Consider the following 25,613-nt stretch of genomic DNA (forward strand, 5'->3'; position numbering starts at 1 on the left):
CGTCTGGTCTTCAAGCCCCCCCCCTCTCATGCGCACCCGCTACCTGGAATCTCGTGCCTTCCCTCTCGCTCTGCACTCCCTCCACCCACCCCCACCCCCCCCACCTCCCCAGCGCTAGTGAGCGTGGGCGCTCAGGGGGACCCTGGCACGGGATCACGGGCGGAGAGAGAGAGCACGAGAGCGGGAGGGAGCGCGAGAGCGGGAGAGAGAGCGCGAGAGCGGGAGAGAGAGCGGGAGAGAGAGAGAGCGCGAGAGCGGGAGAGAAAGAAAGAGCGTGAGAGCGGGAGAGAGAGCGGGAGAGAGAGAGAGAGCGCGAGAGCAGGAGAGAGAGAGAGCATGAGAGCGGGAGAGAGAGCGCGAGAGCGGGAGAGAGAGAGAGCGTGAGAGCGGGAGAGAGAGCGTGTGAGCGGGAGAGAGAGCGGGAGAGAGAGCACGAGAGCGGCAGAGAGAGAGCGGGAGAGAGAGAGAGCGTGAGAGTGGGAAAGAGAGCGTGAGAGCGGGAGAGAGAGCGGGGAGAGAGCGCGAGAGCGGGAGAGAGAGCGGGAGAGAGAGAGTGCGCGAGAGCGGGAGAGAGAGAGAGCGCGAGAGCGGGAGAGAGAGCGAGCGCGAGAGCGGGAGAGAGAGCGGGAGAGAGAGCACGAGAGCGGCAGAGAGAGAGCGGGAAGAGAGAGAGAGAGCGTGAGAGCGGGAGAGAGAGTGTGAGAGCGGGAGAGAGAGCGGGAGAGAGAGAGAGAGCGCGAGAGTGGGAGAGAGAGCGGGAGAGAGAGAGCGCGAGAGCGGGAGAGAGAGAGAGAGCGTGAGAGCGGGAGAGAGCGTGTGAGCGGGAGAGAGAGCGGGAGAGAGAGCACGAGAGCGGCAGAGAGAAAGCGGGAGAGAGAGAGACAGCGTGAGAGCGGGAAAGAGAGCGTGAGAGCGGGAGAGAGAGCGGAGAGAGAGAGAGAGCACGAGAGCGGGAGAGAGAGCGGGAGAGAGAGAGTGCGCGAGAGCGGGAGAGAGAGCGGGAGAGAGAGAGAGCGCGAGAGCGGGAGAGAGAGAGAGAGCGTGAGAGCGGGAGAGAGTGTGTGAGCGGGAGAGAGAGCGGGAGAGAGAGCACGAGAGCGGCAGAGAGAGAGCGGAGAGAGAGAGAGCGTGAGAGCGGGAAAGAGAGCGTGAGAGCGGGAGAGAGAGCGGGAGAGAGAGAGAGAGCACGAGAGCGGGAGAGAGAGCGGGAGAGAGAGAGAGAGAGCGCGAGAGCGGGAGGAGAGAGCGAGCGCAAGAGCGGGAGAGAGAGAGAGCGTGAGAGCGGGAGAGAGAGAGAGAGAGCGCGAGAGCGGGAGAGAGAGAGAGTGTGAGAGCGGGAGAGAGAGCGGGAGAGAGAGCGGGAGAGAGAGCACGAGAGCGGCAGAGAGAGAGCGGGAGAGAGAGCGTGAGAGCGGGAGAGAGAGCGGGAGAGAGAGCACGAGAGCGGCAGAGAGAGAGCGGGAGAGAGAGAGAGAGCGCGAGAGCGGGAGAGAGAGAGAGTGTGAGAGCGGGAGAGAGAGAGAGAGCGCGAGAGCGGGAGAGAGAGAGAGTGTGAGAGCGGGAGAGAGAGCGGGAGAGAGAGCACGAGAGCGGCAGAGAGAGAGCGGGAGAGAGAGAGAGAGCGTGAGAGCGGGAGAGAGAGCGGTGAGAGCGGGAGAGAGAGCGAGAGAGAGAGAGAGCGAGAGCGGGAGAGAGAGCGGGAGAGAGAGAGCCCGCGAGAGCGGGAGAGAGAGAGAGAGTGGGAGAGAGAGCGGGAGAGAGAGAGAGAGCGCGAGAGCGGGAGAGCGTGAGAGCGGGAGAGAGAGAGCGAGAGCGGGAGAGAGAGCGGGAGAGAGAGCGCGGGAGCGGGAGAGAGAGCGGGAGTGACCCGGACTTTTGCTTCCACTCCTGGCAGAGGGGTGCCCTTGCCCCTCCCCCTGCCGCAAACCCACCCCCACCCCCCCCACCCCACCCCACCCCCTCCCCCCCACCCCCACCACCCCGCTCAGCGATGGGTGCGCTGGTGGTTGGTGAGGTGACTGGTGCGGGCGAAGGTCTTGCCGCAGACGCCGCAGATGAACTGGCTGACCGAGCCGTGGGTGCGCTGGTGCCGCCGGAGCTTGCCGGCCGTGTAGAAGCGCTTGGGGCAGTCCGGGCAGGGGAAGGGCCGCTCGCCGGTGTGGATTTGCCGGTGGACGGCCAGCTTGCTGGCGGTGTAGAAGCGCTTGGGGCAGAGCGGGCACTGGTAGGGCCGCTCGCCCGTGTGGGTGCGCGAGTGGCGGTTCAGCTCGCTGGACGTGTAGAAGCACTTGGCGCAGAGCGGGCACTGGTAGGGCCGCTCGCCCGTGTGGTAGCGCTGGTGGATCTCCAGCACCGCCAGCCGGCAGAAGCGCTTGCCGCAGACGCCGCACTCGAAGGGCCGCTCGCCCGCGTGCGCCCTCCGGTGCCGCACCAGGTCGCCCGTCACGCAGAAGAGGCGGTGGCAGACCGGGCACTCCAGGGGCCCCTGGCCGCCGGCAGCCGCCCGGTGCTGCTGGTGGCGCCGCAGGTTGCTGGCGCGGTTGAAGCGGTTGCCGCAGATGCCGCACTCGAAGGGCCGCTCGCCGGTGTGCACCCGCAGGTGGCGCTCCAGGTGGGAGCGGCAGCTGAAGCCCTTCTCGCACACGGCGCAGTGGCATGGGGGCGCCGACAGGCCGAACGGCACCCCCACCCCGCCCTCATCGTCGTCCCCGCCGGCCCCCATCTCGGGCAGCCCCTCCTCTTCCTCCTCTTCCTCCTCGTCCTCCTCCTCCTCCTTCGCCCGCTCCCGCTCCGGCTCCATCCTCGAGGGCCGCGCGACGCCTCCCAGGGTCGACTCTCTCCTTCCGCCTGCGGGCACAAAAGCAGAGTCGGCGCTGAGCATGGTTTCTTCCCCCCCCCACCCCGTCACCACCCCCCCAACCCAACAGGATGTGCGACGTTAGGAGCAGCCCTCGGGCCGGTCAACTACCCGAGCCCTCTCGCCTTCCATGCCCGGTGGGCACCGCGGGGACTGGGGTGTTTTGTTGACCCCTTTAATCACATTTTGGTTAATGTTTATAAGGTTCCTTTAAAGTTTTTCCTTGATTTTACCGCTGACCTGACTTAGGGGCTGTGCTTGATTTATCCCTTATTGTGTTAATTTAGTTTATTGTTTTAACTCTGAAAGAGTTACCCGAGTCCTCGCGACCACTTGACGAGCCTCTGGCTGACCTACCGCCACCTCTCCCGCCCGCTCCTCCCAACCCCTCGATTCCCAGAAATCCACCCATCCCCGCCTCGAATTTCCTCCCAGACCGAGCCCTCTGGGGTAGAGGGAATTCCAAAGGTTTACAACCCTGTGAGTGAAGAGGTTTCTCCTCACCTCAGTCAAAAATGGCCATTCCCCTACCTGTTTTTTTTATTATTATTCACCCAGGGGAATGTGGGCCTCGCTGGCTGGGCCAGCATTTATTGCCCATCCCTAACTGCCCCTTGTTCAGAGGGCATTTTAAGAGTCAACCACATTGACATGGGTCTGGAGTCACATGTAGGGCCATGACTGGGTAAGGGCGGCAGGTTTAATTATTTCGGAGTCGACCAAATAAACTAAATTAACAAAATCAGGGACAAAGTAAGCACAGCCTCTAAATTAGGATAGCTGTAAACCCAGGGACAAAGTTTAAAAGAAAACTTACAAACATCATACCAAAATGCGGTTAAGGGGGTCCATAAGACCATAAGACATAGGAGCAGAAATTATGCCATTCGGCCCATTGAGTCTGCTCCGCCATTCAATCATGGCTGATAAGTTTCTCAACCCCATTCTCCCGCCTTCTCCCCGTAACCTTTGATCCCCTTACCAATCAAGAATCTATCTATCTCGGTCTTAAATACACTCAATGACCTGGCCTCCACAGCCTTCTGTGGCAATGAATTCCATAGATTCACCACTCTCTGGCTAAAGAAGTTTCTCCTCATCTCTGTTCTAAAAGGTCTTCCCTTTACTCTGAGGCTGTGCCCCTCGGGTCCTAGTCTCTCCTACTAATGGAAACATCTTCCCCACGTCCACTCTATCCAGGCCTTTCAGTATTCTGTAAGTTTCAATCAGATCCCCCCTCATCCTTCTAAACTCCATCGAGTATAGACCCAGAGTCCTCAAACATTCCTCATATGTTAAGCCTTTTCATTCCTGGGATCGTTCTCGTGAACCTCCTCTGGACCCTCTCCAGGTCCAGAACATCCTTCCTGAGATACGGGGCCCAAAATTGCTCACAATATTCTAAATGTGGTCTGACCAGAGCCTTATAAAGCCTCAGCAGCACATCCCTGCTTTTATATTCTAGTCCTCTCGAAATAAATGCCAACATTGCATTTGCCTTCCTAACTACCGACTCAACCTGCAAGTTAACCTTAAGAGAATCCTGGACTAGGACTCCCAAGTCCCTTTGCACTCCAGATTTCTGAATTCTCTCCCTATTTAGAAAATAGTCTGTGCCTCTATTCTTCCTACCAAAGTGCATGACCTCACACTTCCCCACGTTGTATTCCATCTGCCACTTCTTTGCCCATTCTCCCAGCCCCCGTGGTGCCCACTGGTCATGGGAGGCCTCGAGGGTGCCGACAGACACCACGTGCTCCCTCTCCAGGGACACCCGGGTGCCAACATAGCCACGGAAGAGGGGCGGACAGTAGAGTGGGACAACCCCCTCGATCGCCCGCTGCCTGGACCTGTTCATGGGGATAAGGACGGCAGATTTAAGTGAACCAGGTGGGGTTTGACGACAATTGGCAACAGTTAATTCCAGATTTTCATTCAAATCAAATTCCTTTTAATTCCAGGTTTTTATTCAACTCAAATCTCACCATCTGCCTGTGGTGGGACTTGAACCCGGGTCCCCAGAGCATTACCCCCTGGGTCTATGCGTTAACTAGCTCAGTGGCAACACCCCTGCGCCATTGCCTCCCACAATCCTGGCTAACTGTGCCGACCGCTTTGGAAGAGTTGAGAGGGTAGATTAGGGTAACGAGGTTGAGCCAATATATTTAGATTTTCAAACAATTTCCCTGAAGGTACCACAGAGCAGACTCATATCCCTCGGTTAGACCACACTCGGAGCACCGTGCACAGTTCCGGTTTCCGTATCCCTCGGTTAGACCACACTTGGAGCACTGTGCACAGTTCCGGTCTCCGTATCCCTCGGTTAGACCACACTTGGAGCACTGTGCACAGTTCCGGTCTCCGTATCCCTCGGTTAGACCACACTTGGAGCACTGTGCACAGTTCTGGTCTCCGTATCCCCTCGGTTAGACCACACTTGGAGCACCGTGCACAGTTCTGGTCTCCGTATCCCTCGGTTAGACCACACTCGGAGCACTGTGCACAGTTCCGGTCTCCGTATCCCCCGGTTAGACCACACTTGGAGCACTGTGCACAGTTCCGGTCTCCGTATCCCTCGGTTAGACCACACTAGGAGCACTGTGCATAGTTCCGGTCTCCGTATCCCTCGGTTAGACCACACTTGGAGCACTGTGCACAGTTCTGATCTCCGTATCCCTCGGTTAGACCACACTTGGAGCACTGTGCACAGTTCTGGTCTCCGTATCCCCTCGGTTAGACCACACTCGGAGCACTGTGCACAGTTCCGGTCTCCGTATCCCTCGGTTAGACCACACTTGGAGCACTGTGCACAGTTCCGGTCTCCGTATCCCTCGGTTAGACCACACTTGGAGCGCTGTGCACAGTTCTGATCTCCGTATCCCTCGGTTAGACCACACTTGGAGCACTGTGCACAGTTCTGGTCTCCGTATCCCCTTGGTTAGACCACACTTGGAGCACCGTGCACAGTTCTGGTCTCCGTATCCCTCGGTTAGACCACACTCGGAGCACTGTGCACAGTTCCGGTCTCCGTATCCCCCGGTTAGACCACACTTGGAGCACTGTGCACAGTTCCGGTCTCCGTATCCCTCGGTTAGACCACACTCGGAGCACTGTGCACAGTTCCGGTCTCCGTATCCCCTCGGTTAGACCTCACTTGGAGCACTGTGCACAGTTCTGGTCTCCATATCCCCTTGGTTAGACCACACTCGGAGCACTGTGCACAGTTCCGGTCTCCGTATCCCCTCGGTTAGACCACACTTGGAGCACTGTGCACAGTTCCGGTCTCCGAATCCCCTTGGTTAGACCTCACTTGGAGAACTGTGCACAGTTCTGGTCTCCATATCCCTCGGTTAGACCACACTCGGAGCACTGTGCACAGTTCCGGTCTCCGTATCCCCTCGGTTAGACCACACTTGGAGCACTGTGAACAGTTCTGGTCTCCATATCCCTCGGTTAGACCACAGTTGGAGCACTGTGCAGATCCGGTCTCCGTATCCCTCAGTTAGACCACACTTGGAGCACTGTGCACAGTTCTGGTCTCCATATCCCTCGGTTAGACCACACTTGGAGCACTGTGCACAGTTCCGGTCTCCGTATCCCTCGGTTAGACCACACTCGGAGCACCGTGCACAGTTCCGGTCTCCGTATCCCTCGGTTAGACCACACTTGGAGCGCTGTGCACAGTTCCGGTCTCCGTATCCCCTCGGTTAGACCACACTTGGAGCATTGTGCACAGTTCTGGTCTCCGTATCCCTCGGTTAGACCACACTTGGAGCATTGTGCACAGTTCTGGTCTCTGTATCCCCTCGGTTAGACCACACTTGGAGCACTGTGCACAGTTCAGGTCTCAGTATCCCTCAGTTAGACCACACTTGGAGCACTGTGCACAGTTCTGGTCTCCGTATCCCTCGGTTAGACCACACTCGGAGCACTGTGCACAGTTCCGGTCTCCGTATCCCTCAGTTAGACCACACTTGGAGCACTGTGCACAGTTCCGGTCTCCGTATCCCCTCGGTTAGACCACACTCGGAGCACCGTGCACAGTTCTGGTCTCCGTATCCCCTCGGTTAGACCACACTTGGAGCACTGTGCACAGTTCTGGTCTCCGTATCCCTCGGTTAGACCATACTTGGAGCACTGTGAACAGTTCTGGTCTCCATATCCCTCGGTTAGACCACAGTTGGAGCACTGTGCAGATCCGGTCTCCGTATCCCTCAGTTAGACCACACTTGGAGCACTGTGCACAGTTCTGGTCTCCCTATCCCTCGGTTAGACCACACTTGGAGCACTGTGCACAGTTCTGGTCTCCGTATCCCTCGGTTAGACCACACTTGGAGCACTGTGCACAGTTCCGGTCTCCGTATCCCTCGGTTAGACCACACTTGGAGCACTGTGCACAGTTCCGGTCTCCGTATCCCTCGGTTAGACCACACTTGGAGCACTGTGCACAGTTCCGGTCTCCGTATCCCTTGGTTAGACCACACTTGGAGCACTGTGCACAGTTCCGGTCTCCGTATCCCTCGGTTAGACCACACTTGGAGCACTGTGCACAGTTCTGGCCTCCGTATCCTCGGTTAGACCACACTTGGAGCACTGTGCACAGTTCTGGCCTCCGTATCCTCGGTTAGACCACACTTGGAGCACTGTGCACAGTTCTGGTCTCCATATCCCTCGGTTAGACCACACTCGGAGCGCTATGCTCAATGCCTGGCGGTTAACTGTCAGTCACCACGCACTGTGCATGCTCCATGGTAACGCCGCTACCAATCAGAGTCCACTTGCCAACCAATCAGCGCTCTCTTCACATACAGTATAAATTGTTGTTTCCCTCATTGTTGCGAATTGACCTGATGAGTGCCAGATGAAAAGATTCGACATGTCCCTTTTTTCAACTGCACTCAAGTTCTGTGCCACCAAATGACAACTTACAATAAAGTTTTGTGTTAAGGTAAGGGATTTGAATGCACTGCCTGCTTTCAATAAATCTGCGAATGATCCCGACACATTAGTGTGAGCTGTATAATGATTACTTTAGCTTATGGTAACGTACATTGACATCATACCTTAACATTGATAAAATAACAGGAGGTGCTTGACAGGAGGGTAATCAGACACAATTCGACACTGACCCACAGAAGGAGATATCAGGGAAAGGTGAGCAAAGGGGGAGGATTTAAGGAGCATTTTACAGAGAGAGAGGGAGAGACACAGGCGGAGAGGTTGAGGGAGGGAATTCCAGGGCTCAGGGCCTCCCAGGAAGCTGAAGGCACGGCCGCCAATGGCGGAGCGATGGGAATCGGGGGATGCTCAAGAGGCCGGAATTGGAGGAACGCAGAGATCTCGGAGGGTCGTAGAGGCTGGAGGAGGTTACAGAGATAGGGAGGGTTGTAGGGGCTGGAGGGGGTTACAGAGATAGGGAGGGTTGTAGAGGGCTGGAGGAGGTTACAGAGATAGGAAGGGTTGTAGGGGCTGGAGGAGGTTACAGAGATAGGGAGGGTTGTAGGGGCAGGAGGAGGTTACAGGGATAGGGAGGGGTGTAGGGGCTGGAGGGGGATGCAGAGAAAGGGAGAGGTGCAGAGGCTGGGATTTAATCTAAATTTGGGATTGATATAGGTGTATGGGGAGAGAGTGGGGCAGTGGTATTACTTTGGGGATTGATTCTGGGCTATGGGAAGAGATTGGTATTCTGGGATGAATTTGGGGATAGATACAAGTCCATGGGGAGAGAGTGGGAGAGTGGGGCAGCGGGATGAGTTTGGGGAATGATACAGGGCTATGGGGAGAGAGTGGGGCAGTGGGATTAGTTTGGGATTGATACAGGGCTATGGGGAGAGAGTGGGACAGTGGGATTAGTTTGGGATTGATACAGGGCTATGGGAGAGAGTGGAGAAGTGGGATTAGTTTGGGATTGATACAGGTCTATGGAGAGAGAGTGGGGCAGTGGGATTAGTTTGGGATTGATACAGGGCTATGGGGAGAGAGTGGGTCAGAGGGATTAGTTTGGGGATTGATACAGGGCTATGGGAGAGAGTGGGACAGTGGGATTAGTTTGGGGATTGACACAGGGCGATGGAGAGAGTGTAGGGCAGTGGGATAAGTTTGGGATTGGCACAGGGCTATGGGGAGAGATTCGGACAGTGGGATAAATTTGGGATTGATAGAGGTGTATGGGGAGTGAGTGGGGCAGTGGTATTAGTTTGGTGATTGATAAAGGTTAAGGGAAGAGATTGGTATTCTGGGATTAGTTTGGGGATAGATACAGTTCCATGGGGAGAGAGTGGTACAGTGGGATTAGGTTGGGGATTGATACAGGGCTATGGGGAGAGAGTGGGACAGTGGGATTAGTTTGGGGATAGATACAGTTCCATGGGGAGAGAGTGGGGCAGTGGGTTTAGTTTGGGGATTGATACAGGTCAATGAGGAGAAAGTGGAACAGTGGGATTTGTTTGGGGATTGATAGAGGGCAATGGGGAGAGAGTGGGGCAGTGAGATTAGATTGAGATTGATGCAGGGCTATGGGGAGGGAGAGGGGCAGTGGGATTAGTAAGGGATTGATGCAGGGCTGTGGGGAGAGAGTGGGGCAGTGGGATAACTTTGGGATTGATAGAGGGCTTTTGGGGGAGAATGGGGTAGTGGGATAAGTTTGGGGATTGATACAGGGCTATGGGAAGAGAGCGGGGCAGTGGGATTAGTTTGGGGATTGATACAGGGCTATGGGGAGAGAGTGGGGCAGTGGGATTAGTTTGGGGATTGATACAGGGCTATGGGGAGAGATTGGGGCAGCGGGAGTAGTTTGGGATTGATACAGGGCTATGGGGAGAGAGTGGGGCAGTGGGATTAGTTTGGAGATTGATACAGGGCTTTGGGAAGAAAGTGCGGCAGTGGGATTAGTTTGGGGATTGATACAGGGCTCTTCGGAGAGCGCGGATCAGTGGGAATAATTACTGATAGATAAAGGGCTATATGGAGAGAGTGGGACAGAGGGATTAGTTAGTGGATAGATACAGGGCTATGGGAATAGATTGGTATTCTGGGATTAGTTTGGGATTGATAAAGGTCTATGGGGAGAGAGTGGGACAGTGGGATTAGTTTGGGAATGATACAGGGCTTTGGGGAGAGAGTGGGGCAGTGGGATTAGTTTGGGATTGACACAGGGCTATGGGGAGAGAGCTGGGCAGTGGGATTAGTTTGGGGATTGATACAGGGCTATGGGGAGAGAGTGGGGCAGTGGGATTAGTTTGGGATTGATACAGGGCTTTGGGGAGAGAGTGGGGCAGTGGGATTAGTTTGGGGATTGATACAGGGCTATGGGGAAAGAGTGGGATAGTGGGATTTGTTTGGGGAATGATACAGGGCTATGGGGAGAGGGTGGGGCAGTGGGATTAGTTTGGGGATTGATACAGGGCTATGGGGAGAGAGTGGGACAGTGGGATTAGTTTGGGGAATGATACAGGGCTATGGGGAGAGAGTGGGACAGTGGGATTAGTTCGGGGATTGATACAGGGCTATGGGGAGAGGGTGGGACAGTGGGATTAGTTTGGGGAATGATACAGGGCTATGGGGAGAGAGTGGGACAGTGGGATTAGTTTGGGGATTGATACAGGGCTATGGGGAGAGAGTGGGACAGTGGGATAAGTTTGGGATTGATACAGGGCTATGGGAAGAGATTGGTATTCTGGGATCAGTTTGGGTTTGATACAGGTGTAGGGGGAGAATTGGGAAGTGGGATTAGTTTGCAGATTGATAAAGGCAATGGGAAGAGACTGGTATTCTGGGATTAGGTTGGGACTGATACAGGGCTATGGGAAGAGAACGGGGCAGTGGGATTAGTTTGGGGATTGATACAGGGCTATGAGGAGAGAGTGAAAAGTGGGATTAGTTTGGGATTGATACAGGGCCATGGGGGAGAGTGGGGCAGTGGGATTAGTTTGGGATTGATACAGGGCTATGGGGAGAGAGTGGGAAAGTGGAATTGGTTTGGGATTGATACAGGGCTATGGGGAGAGAGCGGGACAGTGGGATTAGATTGGGGATTGATACTGGGCTATGGGGAGAGAAGGGGCAGTCTGATTAGTTTGGGGATTGATACAGGGTTATGGGGAGAGAGTGGGGCAGTGGGATTAGATTGGGGATTGATACTGGGCTATGGGGAGAGAAGGGGCAGTGGGATTATTTGGGGATTGATAGAGGGCAATGTGTAGAGAGTGGGGCAGTGGGATTAGTTTGAGTTTGATACAGGGCTATGGGGAGAGAGTGGGACAGTGGTATTAGTTTGGGGATTGATACAGGGCTATGGGACAAAGTGGGACAGTGGGATTAGTTTGTGAATGAAACAGGGCTATAAGGAGAGAGTGGGGCAGTGGGATTAGTTTGGGATTAATACAGGGCTATGGGGAGTGTAGGACAGTGGGATTAGTTTGGGATTGATACAGGGCGATGGGGAGAGAGCGGGGAAGTGAGATTATTTGGGGATTGATACAGGGCATTGGGGAGAAGGCGGGTCAGTGGGATTAGTTTGAGATTGATACAGGGTTATGGGAAGAGAGTGGGAAAGTTTTATTAGTTTGTGATTGATACAGGGCTATGGGAGAGTGGAGAAGTGGGATTAGTTTGGATTGATGCAGGTCTATGGGAGAGAGTGGGGCAGTGGGATTAGTTTGGGATGGATAAAGGGCTATGGTAGAGAGTGGGACAGTGGGCTTGGTTTGGGATTGATGCAGGGCTATGGGAGAGTGGAGAAGTGGGATTAGTTTGGGATTGATACAGGGCTATGGGAGAGTGGAGAAGTGGGATTAGTTTGGGATTGATGCAGGTCTATGGGAGAGAGTGGGGCAGTGGGATTAGTTTGGGATGGATAAAGGGCTATGGTAGAGAGTGAGACATTGGGCTTAGTTTGGGATTGATGCAGGGCTATGGGGAGAGTACGGAGTAGTGGGATTAGTTTGGGGATTGATACAGGGGTATGGGAGAGAGTGGGGCAGTGGGATTAGTTTGGGAATGATACAGGGCTATGGGGAGAGAGAGGGGCAGTGGGATTAGTTTGGGATTGATTCAGGGCTTTTGGGAGAGAATGGGGTAGTGGGTTTAGTTTGGGGATTGATACAGGGCTATGGGGAGAGAGTGGGACAGTGGGATTAGTTTGGGGATTGATACAGGGCTATGCGAGAGCGCGGGGCAGTAGGATTTGTTTGGGATTGATACAGGGCTATGGGGAGAGAGCGGGGCAGTGGGATTAGTTTGGGGATTGATACAGGGCTATGGGGAGAGAGCGGGGCAGTGGGATTAGTTTGGGGATTGATACAGGGCTATGGGGAGAGAGCAGGGCAGTGGGATTAGTTTGGGATTCATACTGGGTTTAGGGGAGAGAGTGGGACAGTGGGATTAGTTTGGGATTGATACAGGGCTATGGGGAGAGAGTGGGGCAGTGGGATTAGATTGGGGATTGATATAGGGTTATGGGGGAGAGTAGGATAGTGGCATTAGTTTGGGGATTGTTACAGGGCTATGGGGATAGAGTGGGACAGTGGGATTAGTTTGGGGATTGATACATGGCTAAGGGGAGAAAGTGGGTGGTGGGATTATTTGGGGATTGATACAGGGCTATGGGGAGAGATTGGGACAGGGGGATTAGTTTGGGATTGATACAGGGCTATGGGGAGAGAGTGGGACAGTGGGATTAGTTTGGGATTGATGCAGGGCTATGGCCTGAGAGTAGGACAGTGGGATTAGTTTGGGATTGATACAGGGTTATGTGAGAGTGGGGCAGTGGGATTAGTTTGGGGAATGATACAGGGCTATGGGGAGAGAGTGGGGCAGTGGCATTAGTTTGGGGATTGATATAGGGCTATGGGGAAAGAGCGGGGCAGTGGGATTTGTTTGGGATTGATACTGGGCCAAGGGGAGAGAGAGGGACAGTGGGATTAGTTTGGGGTTTGATACAGGGCTATGGGGAGAGATTGGGACAATGGGATTAGTTTGGAATTGATACAGGGCTATGGGGAGAGAGCGGGACAGTGGGATTAGTTTGGGGATTGATACAGGGCTATGGGGAGAGAGCGGGACAGTGGGATTAGTTTGGGGATTGATACAGGGCATTGGGAAGAGAGTGGGAGAGAGGGATTAGTTTGGGATTCAGACTGGGTTTAGGGGAGAGAGTGGGACAGTGGGATTAGTTTGGGATTGATATAGGGCTATGGGAAGAGAGTGGGAGAGTGGGATTAGTTTGGGATTCATACTGGGTTTAGGGGAGAGACTGGGACAGTGGGATTAGTTTGGGATTGATACAGGGCTATGGGGTGAGAGTGGGACAGTGGGATTAAATTGTGGATTGAAAAAGGGCTATGGGGAGAGATTGGGAGAGTGGGATTAGTTCGGTATTGTTACAGGGCTATGGGGAGTGAGTGGGACAGTTGGATTAGTTTGGGATTGATACAGGGCTATGGGGAGAGAGCAGGGGAGTGGGATTAGTTTGGGATTGATACAGGGCTATGGGGAGAGTGTAGGACAGTGGGATTAGTTTGGGATTGATACAGGTCTATGGGAGAGAGGGGGCAGTGGTATCAGGTTGGGATTGATACAGGCCTATGAGGTTAGAGTGAGACAGTGGGATAAGTTTGGGGATTGATACTGGGCTATGGGAGAAAGCGGGGCAGTTGGATTAGTTTGGGGGTTGTTACAGGGCTATGGGGAGAGAGCGGGGCAGTGGGATCAGTTTGGGATTAATACAGGGCTATGGGTAGAGAGCGGGACAGTGGGGTTAGTTTGGGGATTGATACAGGGCTATGGGGAGAGATTGGGACAATGGGATTAGTTTGCGATTGATACAGGGCTATGGGGAGAGGTTGGGACAGTGGGATTAGTTTGGCATTGATTCAGGGCAATGGGGAGAGATTGGGACAGTGGGATTAGTTTGTGGATTGATACAGGGCTATGGGGAGAGAGGTGGACAGTGGGATTAGTTTGGGATTGATACAGGGTTATGGGGAGAGATTGGGAGAGGGGGATTAGTTTGGGATTGATACAGGGCTATGGGGAGAGAGTGGGACAGTGGGATTAGTTTGGGATTGATGCAGGGCTATGGGGAGAGATTGGGGCAGTGGGATTAGTTTGGGATTGATACAGGGCTATGGGGAGAGAGTGGGACAGTGGGATTAGTTTGGGATTGATGCAGGGCTATGGCCTGAGAGTTGGACAGTGGGATTAGTTTGGGATTGATACAGGGTTATGTGAGAGTGGGGCAGTGGGATTAGTTTGGGGAATGATACAGGGCTATGGGGAGAGAGTGGGGCAGTGGCATTAGTTTGGGGATTGATATAGGGCTATGGGGAGAGAGTGGGACAGTGGGATCAGTTTGGGGATTGATGGCTATGGGAGAGCGCGGGGCAGTAGGATTTGTTTGGGATTGATAGAGGGCTATGGGGAGAGAGCGGGGCAGTGGGATTAGTTTGGGGATTGATACAGGGCTATGGGGAGAGAGCGGGGCAGTGGGATTAGTTTGGGGATTGATACAGGGCTATGGGGAGAGAGTGGGGCAGTGGGATTAGTTTGGGGATTGATACAGGGCTATGGGGAGAGAGCGGGGCAGTGGGATTAGTTTGGGATTGATACAGGGCTATGGGGAGAGAGCAGGGCAGTGGGATTAGTTTGGGATTCATACTGGGTTTAGGGGAGAGAGTGGGACAGTGGGATTAGTTTGGGATTGATACAGGGCTATGGGGAGAGAGTGGGGCAGTGGGATTAGTTTGGGGATTGATATAGGGTTATGGGGGAGAGTAGGATAGTGGCATTAGTTTGGGGATTGTTACAGGGCTATGGGGATAGAGTGGGACAGTGGGATTAGTTTGGGGATTGATACATGGCTAAGGGGAGAAAGTGGGAGGTGGGATTATTTGGGGATTGATACAGGGCTATGGGGAGAGAGTGGGGCAGTGGGATTAGTTTGGGATTGATACAGGGCTATGGGGAGAGAGTGGGGCAGTGGGATTAGTTTGGGGATTGATACAGGGCTATGGGGAAAGAGCGGGGCAGTGGGATTTGTTTGGGATTGATACTGGGCCAAGGGGAGAGAGAGGGACAGTGGGATTAGTTTGGGGATTGATACAGGGCTATGGGGAGAGAGTGGGAGAGTGGGATTAGTTTGGGGTTTGATACAGGGCTATGGGGAGAGATTGGGACAATGGGATTAGTTTGGGATTGATACAGGGCTATGGGGAGAGAGCGGGACAGTGGGATTAGTTTGGGGATTGATACAAGGTTATGGGGAGAGAGTGGGACAGTGGGATTAGTTTGGGATTGATACAGGGCTATGGGGAGAGAGCGGGACAGTGGGATTAGTTTGGGGATTGATACAGGGCATTGGGAAGAGAGTGGGAGAGAGGGATTCGTTTGGGATTCAGACTGGGTTTAGGGGAGAGAGTGGGACAGTGGGATTAGTTTGGGATTGATACAGGGCTATGGGAAGAGAGTGGGAGAGTGGGATTAGTTTGGGATTCATACTGGGTTTAGGGGAGAGAGTGGGACAGTGGGATTAGTTTGGGATTGATACAGGGCTATGGGGTGAGAGTGGGACAGTGGGATTAAATTGTGGATTGAAAAAGGGCTATGGGGAGAGATTGGGAAAGTGGGATTAGTTCGGTATTGTTACAGGGCTATGGGGAGTGAGTGGGACGGTTGGATTAGTTTGGGATTGATACAGGGCTATGGGGAGAGAGCAGGGGAGTGGGATTAGTTTGGGATTGATACAGGGCTATGGGGAGAGTGTAGGACAGTGGGATTAGGTTGGGATTGATACAGGTCTATGGGAGAGAGGAAGCAGTGGTATCAGGTTGGGATTGATACAGGCCTATGAGGTTAGAGTGAGACAGTGAGATAAGTTTGGGGATTGATACTGGGCTATGGGAGAGAGCGGGGCAGTTGGATTAGTTTGGGGGTTGATACAGGGCTATGGGGAGAGAACGGGGCAGTAGGATCAGTTTGGGATTAATACAGGGCTATGGGTAGAGAGCGGGACAGTGGGATTAGTTTGGGGATTGATACAGGGCTATGGGGAGAGAGTGGGACAGTGGGATTAGTTTGGGGATTGATACAGGGCTATGGGGAGAGAGTGGGACAGTGGGATTAGTTTGGGGATTGATACAGGGCTATGGGGAGAGAGTGGGGCAGTGGGATTAGTTTGGGGATTGATAAAGGGCTATGGGGAGAGAGTGGGGCAGTGGGATTAGTTTGGTATTGATACAGGGCTATTGGGAGAGTGTGGGACAGTGGGATTAGTTTCGTATTGATACAGGGCTATTGGGAGAGAGCGTGGCAGTGGGATCAGTTTGGGGTTGATACAGGGCTATGGGGAGAGAGCGGGGCAGTGGGATTATTTGGGGATTGATACAGGACAATGGGTAGAGAGTGGGACAGTGGGATTAGTTAATGGATTGATACAGGGCCATGGGAGAGAGTGGGATAGTGGGATTAGTTTGTGAATGAAACAGGGCTATAAGGAGAGAGTGGGTCAGAGGGATTAGTTTGGGATTGATACAGGGCTATGGGGAGTGTAGGACAGTGGGATTAGTTTGGGATTGATACGGGGCTATGGGAGAGAGTGGGACAGTGAGGTTAGTTTGGGCATTGATACAGGGTTAAGGGGGGCGAGAGCGGGACAGTGGGATTTGTTTGGGATTGATACAGGGCTATGGGAGAGAGTGGAGAAGTGGGATTAGTTTGGGATTGATGTAGGTCTATGGGAGAGAGTAGGGCAGTGGGATTAGTTTGGGATGGATAAAGGGCTATGGTAGAGAGTGGGTCAGTGGGATTAGTTTGGGATTGATACAGGGCTATGGGGAGAGAGTGGGGCAGTGGGATTATTTTGGGATTGATACAGGTCTATGGGAGAGAGGGGGCAGTGGTATCAGGTTGGGTTTGATACAGGCCTATGAGGTTAGAGTGGGACAGTGGGATTAGTTTGGGGATTGATACAGGGCTATGGGAGAGAGCGGGGCAGTAGGATTTGTTTGGGATTGATACAGGGCTATGGGGAGAGAGCTGGGCAGTTGGATTAGTTTGGGGGTTGATACAGGGCTATGGGGAGAGAGCGGGGCAGTGGGATTAGTTTGGGATTGATACAGGGCTATGGGTAGAGAGCGGAGCAGTGGGATTAGTTTGGGGATTGATACAGGGCTATGGGGAGAGAGCAGGGCAGTGGGATTAGTTTGGGATTCATACTGGGTTTAGGGGAGAGAGTGGGACAGTGGGATTAGTTTGGGGATTGATACAGGGCTATGGGGAGAGAGTGGGGCAGTGGGATTAGTTTGGGATTGATACAGGGCTATGGGGAGAGAGCGGGGCAGTGGGATTAGTTTGGGATTCATACTGGTTTTAGGGGAGAGAGTGGGACAGTGGGATTAGTTTGGGGATTGATACAGGGCTATGGGGAGAGAGTGGGGCAGTGGGATTAGTTTGGGGATTGATATAGGGCTATGGGGAGAGAGTGGGATTAGTTTGGGGATTGATACAGGGTTATGGGGGAGAGTAGGATAGTGGGATTAGTTTGGGGATTGTTACATGTCTATGGGAATAGAGTGGGACAGTGGGATTAGATTGGGGATTGATAGAGGGCTATGGGGAGAGAGTAGGACAGTGGGATTAGTATTGGACTTGATACAGGGACATGGGGAGCGTGTGGGACAGTGGGATTAGTTTGGGGATTGATACAGGGCTGTGGGGAGATAGTGGGATAGTGGGATTAGTTTGGGGATTGAAACAGGGCTATGGGGAAAGAGCGGGGCAGTGGGATTTGTTTGCGATTGATACTGGGCCAAGGGGAGAGAGAGGGACAGTGGGATTAGTTTGGGGTTCGATACAGGGCTATGGGGAGAGATTGGGACAATGGGATTAGTTTGGGATTGAAACAGGGCTATGAGGAGATGGTGGGACAGTGGGATTAGTTTGGGGATTGATACAGGGCAATGGGGAGAGAGTGGGACAGTGGGATTAGTCTGGGATTGATACAGGGCTATGGGGAGAGAGGTGGACAGTGGGATTAGTTTGGGATTAATACAGGGCTATGGGGAGAGATTGGGACAGGGGGATTAGTTTGGGATTGATACAGGGCTATGGGGAGAGAGTGGGACAGTGGTATTAGTTTGGGATTGATGCAGGGCTATGGCCTGAGAGTAGGACAGTGGGACTAGTTTGGGATTGATACAGGGTTATGTGAGAGTGGGGCAGTGGGATTAGTTTGGGGAATGATACAGGGCAATGGGGAGAGCGGGGCAGTGGGATTAGTTTGGGGATTGATACAGGGCTATGGGGAGAGAGTGGAGCAGTGGAATTAGTTTGGGGATTGATATAGGGCTATGGGGAGAGAGCGGGGCAGTGGGATTAGTTTGGGGATTGATATAGGGCTATGGGCAGAGAGTGGGACAGTGGGATTAGTTTGGGGATTCAGACAGGGCTATGGGGAGAGACGAGGACAGTGGTATTAAATTGGGGATTGAAAAAGAGCTATGGGGAGAGATTGGGACAGTGGGATTAGTTTGGTATTGATACAGGGCTATGGGGAGAGAGTGGGACAATGGGATTAAATTGTGCATTGAAACAGGGATATGGGAGAGTGGGGCAGTGGGATTAGTTTGGGATTGAAACAGGGCTATGGGGAGAGAGTGGGGCAGTGGGATTAGTTTGGGGATTGATACAGGGCTATGGGGAGAGATTGGGGCAGTGGGATTAGTTTGGGATTAATACAGGGCTATGGGGTGAGAGTGGGGCAGTGGGATTAGTTGGGGATACATACAGGGCTATGGGGAGTGAGTGGGCCAGTGGGATTAGGTTGGGATTGATACAGGGCTATGGGGAGAGAGTGGGGCAGTGGGATTAGTTTGGTATTGATACAGGGCTATGGGGAGAGAGTGGGACAATGGGATTAAATTGTGCATTGAAACAGGGATATGGGAGAGTGGGGCAGTGGGATTAGTTTGGGATTGAAACAGGGCTATGGGGAGAGAGTGGGGCAGTGGGATTAGTTTGGGGATTGATACAGGGCTATGGGGAGAGATTGGGGCAGTGGGATTAGTTTGGGATTAATACAGGGCTATGGGGTGAGAGTGGGGCAGTGGGATTAGTTGGGGATACATACAGGGCTATGGGGAGTGAGTGGGCCAGTGGGATTAGGTTGGGATTGATACAGGGCTATGGGGAGAGAGTGGGGCAGTGGGATTAGTTTGGGATTGATACAGGGCAATGGGGAGAGAGTGGGTCAGTGGGATTAGTTTGGGGATTGATACAGGGTTATAAGGAGAGAGTGGGGCAGTGGGATTAGTTTGGGATTGTTACAGGGCTATGGGGAGAGAGTGGGGCAGTGGGATTAGTTTGGGGATTGAAACAGGGCTATGGGGAAAGAGCGGGGCAGTGGGATTTGTTTGCCATTGATACTAGGCCAAGGGGAGAGAGAGGGACAGTGGGATTAGTTTGGGGTTCGATACAGGGCTATGGGGAGAGATTGGGACAATGGGATTAGTTTGGGATTGATACAGGGCTATGAGGAGATGGTGGGACAGTGGGATTAGTTTGGCATTGATACAGGGCAATGGGGAGAGAGTGGGACAGTGGGATTAGTTTGGGATTGATACAGGGCTATGGGGAGAGAGGTGGACAGTGGGATTAGTTTGGGATTAATACAGGGCTATGGGGAGAGATTGGGACAGGGGGATTAGTTTGGGATTGATACAGGGCTATGGGGAGAGAGTGGGACAGTGGAATTAGTTTGGGATTGATGCAGGGCTATGGCCTGAGAGTAGGACAGTGGGACTAGTTTGGGATTGATACAGGGTAATGTGAGAGTGGGGCAGTGGGATTAGTTTGGGATTGATACAGGGCTATGGGGAGAGGTTGGGACAGTGGGATTAGTTTGGTATTGATACAGGGCTATGGGGAGAGGTTGGGACAGTGGGATTAGTTTGGTATTGATACAGGGCTATGGGGAGAGAGTGGGACAATGGGATTAAATTGTGCATTGAAACAGGGATATGGGAGAGTGGGGCAGTGGGATTAGTTTGGGATTGATACAGGGCAATGGGGAGAGAGTGGGTCAGTGGGATTAGTTTGGGGATTGATACAGGGTTATAAGGAGAGAGTGGGGCAGTGGCATTAGTTTGGGATTGTTACAGGGCTATGGGGAGAGAGTGGGGCAGTGGGATTAGTTTGGGATTGATACAGGGCTATGGGGAGAGAGTGGGGCAGTGGGATTAGTTTGGGGATTGATACAGGGCTATGGGGAGAGAGTGGGGCAGTGGGATTTGTTTGGGATTGATACAGGGCAATGGGGAGAGAGTGGGGCAGTGGGATTAGTTTGGGGATTGATACAGGGATATGGGGAGAGAGTGCGGCATTGGGATTAATTTGCGATTTATACAGGGCTATGGCGAGAGAGTGGGGCAGTGGGATTAGTTTGGGTATGATTCAGGGCTATGGGGAGAGAGTGGGACAGTGGGATGAGTTTGGGGACTGTTACAGGGCTATGGGGAGAGAGGGGGGCAGTGGGATTAGTTTGGGGATTGATACAGATCTATGCGGGGATTGTGACAGTGGGATGAGCTTGGGGACTGTTACAGGGCTATGGGGAGAGAGTGGGAGGTGGGATTAGTTTGGGGATTGATACAGGGTTATGGGGGAGAGTAGTATAGTGGGATTAGTTTGGGGATTGATATAGGGCTATGGGGAGAGAGCGGGACAGTGGGATTAGTTTGGGGATTGATACAGGGCAATGGGGAGAGAGTGGGAGAGAGGGATTAGTTTGGGATTCATACTGGGTTTAGGGGAGGGAGTGGGACAGTGGGATTAGTTTGGGATTGATACAGGGCTATGGGAAGAGAGTGGGAGAGTGGGATTAGTTTGGGATTCATACTGGGTTTAGGGGAGAGAGTGGGAGAGTGGGATTAGTTTGGGATTGATACAGGGCTATGGGGTGAGAGTGGGACAGTGGGATTGAATTGTGGATTGAAAAAGGGCAATGGGGAGAGAGTGGGACAGTGGGATTAGTTTGGGATTGAAACAGGGCTATGGGGAGAGAGTGGGGCAGTGGGATTAGTTAGGGGATTGATACAGGGCTATGGGGAGAGAGTGGGACAGTGGGATTAGCTTGGGATTGATACAGGGCTATGGGGAGAGAGTGGGAGAGTGGGATTAGTTTGGGATTCATACTGGAATTAGGGGAGAGAGTGGGACAGTGGGTTTATTTTGGGGATTGTTACAGGGCTATGGGGAGAGAATGGGACTGTGGGATTAGTTTGGGGATTGATATAGGGTTATGGTGGGAGAGTAGGATAGTGGGATTAGTTTGGGGATTGTTACAGGGCTATGGGGATAGAGTGGGACAGTGGGATTAGTTTGGGGAATGATACAGGGCTATGGGGAGAGAGTGGAGCAGTGGAATTAATTTGGGGATTGATATAGGGCTATGGGGAGAGAGCGGGGCAGTGGGATTAGTTTGGGGATTGATATAGGGCTATGGGGAGAGAGCGGGGCAGTGGGATTAGTTTGGGGATTGATATAGGGCTATGGGCAGAGAGTGGGACAGTGGGATTAGTTTGGGGATTCAGACAGGGCTATGGGGAGAGAAGAGGACAGTGGGATTAAATTGGGGATTGAAAAAGAGCTATGGGGAGAGATTGGGACAGTGGGATTAGTTTGGTATTGATACAGGGCTATGGGGAGAGAGTGGGACAATGGGATTAAATTGTGCATTGAAACAGGGATATGGGAGAGTGGGGCAGTGGGATTAGTTTGGGATTGAAACAGGGCTATGGGGAGAGAGTGGGGCAGTGGGATTAGTTTGGGGATTGATACAGGGCTATGGGGAGAGATTGGGGCAGTGGGATTAGTTTGGGATTAATACAGGGCTATGGGGAGAGAGTGGGGCAGTGGGATTAGTTGGGGATACATACAGGGCTATGGGGAGTGAGTGGGCCAGTGTGATTAGGTTGGGATTGATACAGGGCTATGGGGAGAGAGTGGGGCAGTGGGATTAGTTTGGGATTGATACAGGGCAATGGGGAGAGAGTGGGTCAGTGGGATTAGTTTGGGGATTGATACAGGGTTATAAGGAGAGAGTGGGGCAGTGGGATTAGTTTGGGATTGTTACAGGGCTATGGGGAGAGAGTGGGGCAGTGGGATTAGTTTGGGGATTGAAACAGGGCTATGGGGAAAGAGCGGGGCAGTGGGATTTGTTTGCGATTGATACTGGGCCAAGGGGAGAGAGAGGGACAGTGGGATTAGTTTGGGGTTCGATACAGGGCGATGGGGAGAGATTGGGACAATGGGATTAGTTTGGGATTGATACAGGGCTATGAGGAGATGGTGGGACAGTGGGATTAGTTTGGCATTGATACAGGGCAATGGGGAGAGAGTGGGACAGTGGGATTAGTTTGGGATTGATACAGGGCTATGGGGAGAGAGGTGGACAGTGGGATTAGTTTGGGATTAATACAGGGCTATGGGGAGAGATTGGGACAGGGGGATTAGTTTGGGATTGATACAGGGCTATGGGGAGAGAGTGGGACAGTGGTATTAGTTTGGGATTGATGCAGGGCTATGGCCTGAGAGTAGGACAGTGGGATTAAATTGGGGATTGAAAAAGAGCTATGGGGAGAAATTGGGACAGTGGGATTAGTTTGGTATTGATACAGGGCTATGGGGAGAGAGTGGGACAATGGGATTAAATTGTGCATTGAAACAGGGATATGGGAGAGTGGGGCAGTGGGATTAGTTTGCGTTTGAAACAGGGCTATGGGGAGAGAGTGGGGCAGTGGGATTAGTTTGGGGATTGATACAGGGCTATGGGGAGAGATTGGGGCAGTGGGATTAGTTTGGGATTAATACAGGGCTATGGGGAGAGAGTGGGGCAGTGGGATTAGTTGGGGATTCATACAGGGCTATGGGGAGTGAGTGGGCCAGTGGAATTAGGTTGGGATTGATACAGGGCTATGGGGAGAGAGTGGGGCAGTGGGATTAGTTTGGGATTGATACAGGGCAATGGGGAGAGAGTGGGTCAGTGGGATTAGTTTGGGGATTGATACAGGGTTATAAGGAGAGAGTGGGGCAGTGGGATTAGTTTGGGATTGTTACAGGGCTATGGGGAGAGAGTGGGGCAGTGGGATTAGTTTGGGATTGATACAGGGCTATGGGGAGAGAGTGGGGCAGTGGGATTAGTTTGGGGATTGATACAGGGCTATGGGGAGAGAGTGGGGCAGTGGGATTTGTTTGGGATTGATACAGGGCAATGGGGAGAGAGTGGGGCAGTGGGATTAGTATGGGGATTTATACAGGGATATGGGGAGAGAGTGCGGCATTGGGATTAGTTTGCGATTTATACAGAGCTATGGCGAGAGAGTGGGGCAGTGGGATTAGTTTGGGTATGATTCAGGGCTATGGGGAGAGAGTGGGACAGTGGGATTAGTTTGGGATTGATACAGATCTATGCGGGGATTGCGACAGTGGGATGAGTTTGGGGACTGTTACAGGGCTATGGGGAGAGAGTGGGACAGTGGGATTAGTTTGGGATTGATACAGATCTATGCGGGGATTGTGACAGTGGGATGAGTTTGGGGACTGTTACAGGGCTATGGGGAGAGAGTGGGAGGGGGGATTAGTTTGGGGATTGATACAGGGTTATGGGGGAGAGTAGTATAGTGGGATTAGTTTGGGGATTGATATAGGGCTATGGGAAGAGAGCGGGACAGTGGGATTAGTTTGGGGATTGATACAGGGCTATGGGGAGAGAGTGGGAGAGAGGGATTAGTTTGGGATTCATACTGGGTTTAGGGGAGGGAGTGGGACAGTGGGATTAGTTTGGGATTGATACAGGGCTATGGGAAGAGAGTGGGAGAGTGGGATTAGTTTGGGATTGATACAGGGCTATGGGGAGAGAGTGGGACAGTGGGATTAGTTTGGGATTGATACAGGGCTATGGGGTGAGAGTGGGACAGTGGGATTGAATTGTGGATTGAAAAAGGGCAATGGGGAGAGAGTGGGACAGTGGGATTAGTTTGGGATTGAAACAGGGCTATGGGGAGAGAGTGGGGCAGTGGGATGAGTTTGGGGATTGATATAGGGCTATGGGGAGAGAGTGGGAGAATGGGATTAGTTTGGGATTGAAACAGGGCTATGGGGAGAGAGTGGGGCAGTGGGATTAGTTAGGGGATTGATACAGGGCTATGGGGAGAGAGTGGGACAGTGGGATTAGTTTGGGATTGATACAGGGCTATGGGGAGAGAGTGGGAGAGTGGGATTAGTTTGGGATTCATACTGGAATTAGGGGAGAGAGTGGGACAGTGGGTTTATTTTGGGGATTGTTACAGGGCTATGGGGAGAGAATGGGACTGTGGGATTAGTTTGGGGATTGATATAGGGTTATGGTGGGAGAGTAGGATAGTGGGATTAGTTTGGGGATTGTTACAGGGCTATGGGGATAGAGTGGGACAGTGGGATTAGTTTGGGATTGATACAGGGCTATGGGGAGAGAGTGGAACAGTGGGATTACTTTGGGGATTGATACAGGGCTATGGGGAGAGAGTGGGACAGTGGGAATAGTATGGGATGAGATGCAGGGATATGGGGAGCGAGTGGGACAGTGGGATTAGTTTGGGGATTGATACAGGGCTGTGGGGAGATGGTGGGACAGTGGGATTAGTTTGGTATTGATACAGGCTATGGGGAGAGAGTGGGACAGTGGGATTAGTTTCGTATTGATACAGGGCTATGGGGAGAGAGTGGGGCAGTGGGATTAGTTTGGGGATTGATACAGGGCTATGGGGAGAGAGTGGGACAGTGGGATCAGTTTGGTTTTGATACAGGGCTATGGGGAGAGAAAGCGGCAGTGGGATCAGTTTGGCATTGATACAGGGCTATGGGGAGAGAGTGAGACAGTAGGATTAGTTTGGGATGGATAAAGGGCTATGGGAGAGTGTGGGGCAGTGGGATTAGTTTGGGATGGATAAAGGGCTATGGGAGAGAGTGGGCAGTGGTATCAGGTTGGGATTGATACAGGCCTATGAGGTTAGAGTGGGACAGTGGGATAAATTTGGGATTTATACAGGGTTATGGGAAGAGAACGGGGTAGTGGGATTAGTTTGGGGATTGATACAGGGCAATGGGAGAGAGCGGGGCAGTAGGATTTGTTTGGGATTGATACAGGGCTATGGGGAGAGAGTGGGGCAGTGGGATTAGTTTGGGATTGATACAGGGCTATGGGAGAGTGGGGCAGTGGGATTAGTTTGGGATTGATACAGGGATATGAGGAGATGGTGGGACAGTGGGATTAGTTTGGCATTGATACAGGGCAATGGGGAGAGAGTGGGACAGTGGGATTAGTTTGGGATTGATACAGGGCTATGGGGAGAGAGGTGGACAGTGGGATTAGTTTGGGATTAATACAGGGCTATGGGGAGAGATTGGGACAGGGGGATTAGTTTGGGATTGATACAGGGCTATGGGGAGAGAGTGGGACAGTGGTATTAGTTTGGGATTGATGCAGGGCTATGGCCTGAGAGTAGGACAGTGGGACTAGTTTGGGATTGATACAGGGTTATGTGAGAGTGGGGCAGTGGGATTAGTTTGGGGAATGATACAGGGCTATGGGGAGAGAGTGGAGCAGTGGGATTAGTTTGGGGATTGATACAGGGCTATGGGGAGAGAGTGGAGCAGTGGAATTAGTTTGGGGATTGATATAGGGCTATGGGGAGAGAGCGGGGCAGTGGGATTAGTTTGGGGATTG

General features: G+C 52.9%; 1 protein-coding gene across 1 annotated transcript in view; it reads right to left on the bottom strand.

Moving 5' to 3' along the window:
* Positions 1–1,967: 1,967 nt before the first annotated feature.
* The window catches only part of LOC144675890 (uncharacterized), a 75,231-nt gene continuing 51,585 nt past the window's right edge, over positions 1,968–25,613 (bottom strand). The window contains exon 2 of the mRNA XM_078536431.1: positions 1,968–2,847. Coding sequence (XP_078392557.1) covers positions 1,985–2,800 — 816 coding nt within the window. The 5' untranslated portion in view covers positions 2,801–2,847 and the 3' untranslated portion in view covers positions 1,968–1,984. The remainder of the gene's footprint in view (positions 2,848–25,613) is intronic.

The sequence above is a fragment of the Cetorhinus maximus genome, unplaced genomic scaffold (genome assembly GCF_964194155.1).
Source record: "Cetorhinus maximus unplaced genomic scaffold, sCetMax3.hap1.1 HAP1_SCAFFOLD_1214, whole genome shotgun sequence".
Classification (NCBI taxonomy): domain Eukaryota; kingdom Metazoa; phylum Chordata; class Chondrichthyes; order Lamniformes; family Cetorhinidae; genus Cetorhinus; species Cetorhinus maximus.